Consider the following 6,000-nt stretch of genomic DNA (forward strand, 5'->3'; position numbering starts at 1 on the left):
AACTACTTCTCGTACATGTCCATTAGTGTCTAATCTTGGATTCTGGACCAGAACCACCGTCTTGGCATCATCAGACTGGCATAGAATACACAGCTTCCAGTTAATGAGCTCATGGGCTTGACATGTCTCTTGTTCACCTCAATGTTCTTCACCCGTGAATATAACCAGAACAAACAGCAAACAGAACCCTCACTGTTACACTAAAGCACACTCACCAACACCAGTTAATGACATGCTCATATGTGCATTAATAATATTAATAACACCAATTGATTTGTCACTCTGTCTTGCAGTCAGTTTCCAGTATTATCATACAGAAAATGCATGCATGCTGAAGGATTCCCCCAAATGAAAAAATTGAACACCTGTTGACACTCAAAACATTCACTATGTGGCGCTGCTCCTGTATACTGGATACAATGTAGCTGTGAGATTTGCACAGGCAAGCCTGTAAATGTATAGCAAAATGGTGGACATGTAAACTGTACCAGTTTTGCACATTCAAGCTGGGATGTTTTAAATGGTGGGCCCATTTACTCATAAATACTATAAATCAATAGTTCAAATAAATTGGTGTGGTAACAAAATGTCTGACAACAATAAAACTAACACCATTAGATTCAGTGACCCTGAAAATGTTGGTTAAGCAGTTAAAATCAATGTTCTAACTTATTCAGAAGCTGAGAAATGACAAAATATAGTTTTTTCGGACGCCATTTTGAAAAATCCAAGATGGCCGCCACCTGTGCAAATGGAAACATTGTTTTTCTGATTGCTTATACTATCTACTTTTCAAAAATGTATAGTTTTCCAAATCCCCATAAAAATCCAGCAAAAATACATAATGAACTTGACTATTAGAGCCAGCTCGCGTTTCTGGTGTTTTGGGCAGATAGCACGCGACAGGTGGCCACAGACAACTGCGCATTGTTTGGGGCTGTTGCTTTGCTTACCTGAAATATTAGCAAAACCGAACTCCATTCCTCTCACAGCTTAACCACGTCTACTGGAATATATCCTTGTTGGCTTAAAAAATCAACAATCCAGAGCCCGTTTTCTCTGAGAGCATTTCTAGTTCAGGGTGAAATGGCATAACCAACGGGACAACCTCTCAGCAGCAGTCCGAAGAAACACGCGCTTGCAGTCGCAGCTGCGAAATCTTAATCAACATTCTAGAACACAATGCGGGCGTTTATAGGAAAGTTTTCTGTTGCTATTTTCGCTGATGGTCGGTGTTGAGTTAGGCTAATGTCCCAGTGTGATGGCTTTGTAAATATAATAGCCTACTTTTTGAATCTTTTCATTTATATTTTTGGACGGTCCCGGCATTGTCCCAGAAATGATAACTTTGTGTCCCCACAACATTTTTTATGGTCCCCGGGACGTCGGGACACCGTTAATTTCGAGCGCTGCCAGGATCTCGGAAAAAGGCTGAAGAAGAAGAACAAAAGAAACCTCAGGTACTGACAAGTCCAGGGTAGTGTGAGCATTACGAGGATAACTGCATGATGAAATTGACTGAAGTTATCCTTTAAGCAAGTAATCACATGAAAACAATATTGTGTCTGAGTATGATCATGGTGTGTGTGTGTGTGTGTGTGTGTGTGTGTATGTGTGTGTACTGCTGGCCTCATTTAGGGAGCCCAAAAGTGGGGATCATGTGAATGCACCATTACACACCTCTTTCCGGCACCTGTGGTGTACTGTGTGCGTACTGTGTGTGTGTGTACTACTGTGTGTGTGTGTACTACTGTGTGTGTGTACTGTGTGAGTGAAAGTGAAAGTGAAAGCCCATTGGGAAACTCCAACTCCCATTGTCATTGTGACACAGCACTCCACAGCACACAAGTGAACACTGCACACTGCACACAACGAAATTGCATTTATGCCTCACCCGTGCAAGGGGGCAGCCCTCAGTGGCGCCCCATGGGGAGCAGTGCGGTGGGACGGTACCATGCTCAGGGTACCTCAGTCATGGAGGAGGATGGGGGAGAGCACTGGTTGATTACTCCCCCCACCAACCTGGCGGGTCGGGAGTCGAACCGGCAACCTCTGGGATGCAAGTCTGACGCCCTAACCGCTCACCCATGACTGAGTGTATAACCTATGTGCACATGTTGTGTTTCCTCTTCAATTCAGGATTGGCACTCTGACAGACGTGATCAGGTCAGCTCCCTCCCTGCCTCTTTGGAAGTGCTTTGGATACTTTCTGCTGGTAGCATGTGGCATAGAGTTACTGGTAAGTCTCCATACCAGCAAATGTGTAAAAATTTACCCTCATGGCAGTCCGCTAATTTCTCTTCCACACCATAAAGTTGCTCATTTGACCACTGTCTGTAATCATTTTTACATTTTACAGTCAATTCTGATCAATTTTCCACTTGTAGCAGGCGTCACTAGTTCTTAATTCTTTAAATTCTGAGGGTTCTGGGCTGGCCCAAATGTTCAATTGAGTATTTCAAGAAGGAGGCCGGACCTTGCATATACTGTGATTTTTTTGCAATAAAAACACTGTATGGTGCGGCCTCCTTCTTGAAATACAGTAAATTCTGATTCCATTCCAGTTCTTGAAGTCAAGTCAAGTCAAGTTTATTGTCAATTTCTTTACATGCACTGGTCATACAAAGAATTTGAAATTGCGTTTCTTGCTCTCCCATGCAGACATAGACTAATCTAGGTAAGGACATAGACAGTATAGACATAGACAGTACTCATACATGGACATAGACAGTATGGACGTAGACATTGCTCATACAGACATTTAAAGTGCAAGACTGGACAACAGAAGACTTGTAGAGAACATACATTAAGAGGAGGTATTTTGTTGTTCTTTTTCTAAAAGTCCTTTATAGCGTTCTGACATAGTAATAGTAGCATTTGAAGAAATAAATAATTAAAAAAGGTTTTTATTAAATACACCAGCAGCAGTATGTGTGTGTGTGTGTGTGTTTGTATGTGTTTTGTGTTTTGTGTGTGTGTGTGTGTGTGTGTGTGTGTGTGTGTGTGTTTAGTGCAGGTAGAAAGTGCGGTGTGCGTCTGTGTGTGTGTACCTGTGTATGTGTGTGTGTGTGTGTGTGTGTATGTGTGTGAGTATGAGTTGTCTGTCAGTGTGTGTATGTTTGGGTTTAGTGCAGAAAGTGCAGTGTGCTTGTGTGTGTGTGTGTGTGTGTGTGTGTGTGTGTGTGTGTGTGTGTGTGTGTGTGTGTGTGTGTGTGTGTGTGTGTGTGCATGTGTATGTTTTGAGTTAGTGCAGGTTGAAAGTTCAGTCACAGATGTAGTAGTGCAGGTGGAATGTTCAGTCGCAGATATGGTGGTGGGGATGAGGGGGGGGGAGCGTTGTCAGTGGCCTGGCTGGCTAGAGGCTGACAGTGAAGGGAGAGTGGGTTGAGTGTTCAGTATCTTGATTGCTTGATGCATCGTGCTCAAGATACTGAACACTCTTCTATGCTGCTTTAGAACTTTTTCATGTTTCACTGTTTTCCTCATGTTTTCTTGCCAAAACTGCCAAAAGGTTGAATTACCGCTTTATCGCCCCGGACGGCATTCGACTTCGTGTCCGCGTGACCGATCCACAGCCAGGACGATATCTGTTACCATCGCTCACCGCTCCCACTCATGTCATATTGCTGAATTAGTTTGGATTATTTATTTATTTTTTTATGTATTTTTTATGGTATTTTTTCGCCTTTATTTCGGATTGGACAGTGAAGAGCGAGAGGAAGTGAATGTGGAGAGAGAGACGAGCTAGGGATGGCAAATGACCCAGGCCAGATTCGAACCTTGGGTGCAACCCTTGGGCATGTAAGCCCAAATGTGGGGGGCTTAGCGCCACAGCGCCCCCCATTTTTGATTATTATTGAGGACATTGTTGATGTTTTGCAGGTGGTGAGTTTTTTCTACCGAGCCATGCTGAGCCTGGGGCTGCTGCTGCTGTCTCTCTGGCCCTTCCTCTCCGGCCTGTACGCCAAAGCACCGGTACTCACTCATTACTCTACATTACATTGCATGACATTACATTACATGTAGCTGATGGCTTAGGCCACAGCTGTCTGACTCAAAGATGACCACTACATACATTTACATTTACAGGAGCTGAGACTGAATAAGTTTATGTCCTGCTACTGTTTACTGGGCTGTAGATGAGTAAGATGCAGAAGATGTAACTAGCTGTTTGATAAACCTTTTCCAGTATGATAAATGTGTGCAATATACAGCCGCGGCAAAAATTGAGAGACCACTTCGAAATTTTCTGTTTTTCTTATTTTTTATGGAGTTATGTGTTTGAGTAAAACAAACATTGTTATTTCATTCTATTGACTACCGACAACATTTCCTCTGAATTTCGAAAGAAAATGTCATTTAGATCATTTATTTGCAGAAAATCTCAAATGGTCAAGATAACACATAAGATGCAATGTTTCCAAATCTCAAAAAAGGCAAAGAAAAAAGTTGATATTAACTTAAAAACAACATAATACAAAGTAGTAGTGTATTAACTTAGGAATAGTTCAGAAATCAATATTTGGTGGAATAAGCCCGATTTGTAGTCACAGCTTTCATGCATTTTGGTATGTCTTCCATTAGCCCTTCACATTGTACTTGGATGACTTTATTCCAGGCCTGGTGCAAGAATTCAAGTTGCTGAGCTTGGGTCGATGGCTTGTGACCATCTAGCTTCCTCTTGATCACATTCCAGAGGTTTTCAAGGGGGTTCAGGCCTCGTGTTTGGGCTGACCATATCAGGGTATTGATCTGGTGGTCCTCCATACACAGCTTGATTGGCAAACTGAGTGGCTGGAGCATTGTCCTTCTAAAAAAAAAACTGTCCTCAGCGTTCAGGGGCGTTGTCAGAACAGAAGGAATCATGTTTTGGCCCAAGGTTACTTTGTATGTGGCTTCAGAAGCACATTGTTTGCAAAGATGAATCTGGCTGCTTTCAGCCTTGCTGAAGCACCCTCAGATAATCACCTAATTCTCTGCCAAATTTCACAGCAGGTGCAAGATACTGTTCTTCATAGACCTCTCCAGGTCGCTAGCTTACCATTAGATGACAAGGTGTTGGATTAGATGTGAAATTTGGCCAAGGATTGGTGATGATCTGAGGGTGATTCGAAGTGGCATAAAAACTTCTATAAGGGGGTCCTCAGACATTTTGAATGTCAAAATGGGGTCCCAAAAGGTTGGGAACCGCTGGAGTAGATTAAGTACAGGAAGCCACAATACCCCTTAGGCACCGTGGGATACAACTGTCAGCTCATCAAAGCTCAGCTGGTACTACACACTCAACATTTCTGGCACCGTCTCTATTGCATGCTTTCTCATAGCTGCTCAACTGTCATGCTTCACACTATTATTGACACTGACCTCAATCTCACGCCAGTCAGAGTTCTGTCTAAAAACCAAAAGGAGTCCAAAGGCGTAAAATAGGCAAATGCTCAGTGCTGCCCTCTGGAGGAAACTTGAGTTATCTGTGTGTGTGCGTGTGTGTGTGTGTGTGTGTGTGTGTGTGTGTGTGTGTGTGTGTGTGTGTGTGTGTGTGTGTGTGTGTGTGTGTGTGTGTGTGTGTTGGCATCAATGGCAACAAAGTTGGACACCCCCCCCCATCCCTGGATCAAGTGTCATCAGTGGAGACAGATGTGTGTGTGTGTGTGTGTGTGTGTGTGTGTGTGTGTGTGTGTGTGTGTGTGTGTGTGTGCGTGTGCGTGTTTGCGTGTGCTTGCCTGCATGTGTGCTGCCCAGTAGAGGTGTATGAGGCACAAACTTCTCCATTAAAGATACAAAAAAACAAATGTTTTATTCCCCTAATCAAACTGTGTGTATGCATGTCTGTTTTTCTTCAGACCAGATCCTTGACCTGGGTCCTCAGCTGTGTGTGCCTGGCAGCGTTTCCACTAATGCCTGTGGTTGGACGGGAGTCAAACGTCCATCTTGTGTAAGACACTCTCTACCTTTTCCTTATTGCATTGCCTTAGATCAAGTAGACTCAAATTCACAGTGGGC

At 43.3% G+C, this 6,000-nt stretch overlaps 1 protein-coding gene across 1 annotated transcript in view; it reads left to right on the forward strand.

Moving 5' to 3' along the window:
* Nucleotides 1-6,000, forward strand: part of pign (phosphatidylinositol glycan anchor biosynthesis, class N) — a 49,890-nt gene that overhangs the window by 17,626 nt on the left and 26,264 nt on the right. The window contains exons 16-18 of the mRNA XM_063206684.1: nt 2,140-2,239; nt 3,883-3,975; nt 5,841-5,932. Coding sequence (XP_063062754.1) covers nt 2,140-2,239; nt 3,883-3,975; nt 5,841-5,932 — 285 coding nt within the window. The remainder of the gene's footprint in view (nt 1-2,139; nt 2,240-3,882; nt 3,976-5,840; nt 5,933-6,000) is intronic.

This window comes from Engraulis encrasicolus, chromosome 9, assembly GCF_034702125.1.
Source record: "Engraulis encrasicolus isolate BLACKSEA-1 chromosome 9, IST_EnEncr_1.0, whole genome shotgun sequence".
Lineage (NCBI taxonomy): Eukaryota > Metazoa > Chordata > Actinopteri > Clupeiformes > Engraulidae > Engraulis > Engraulis encrasicolus.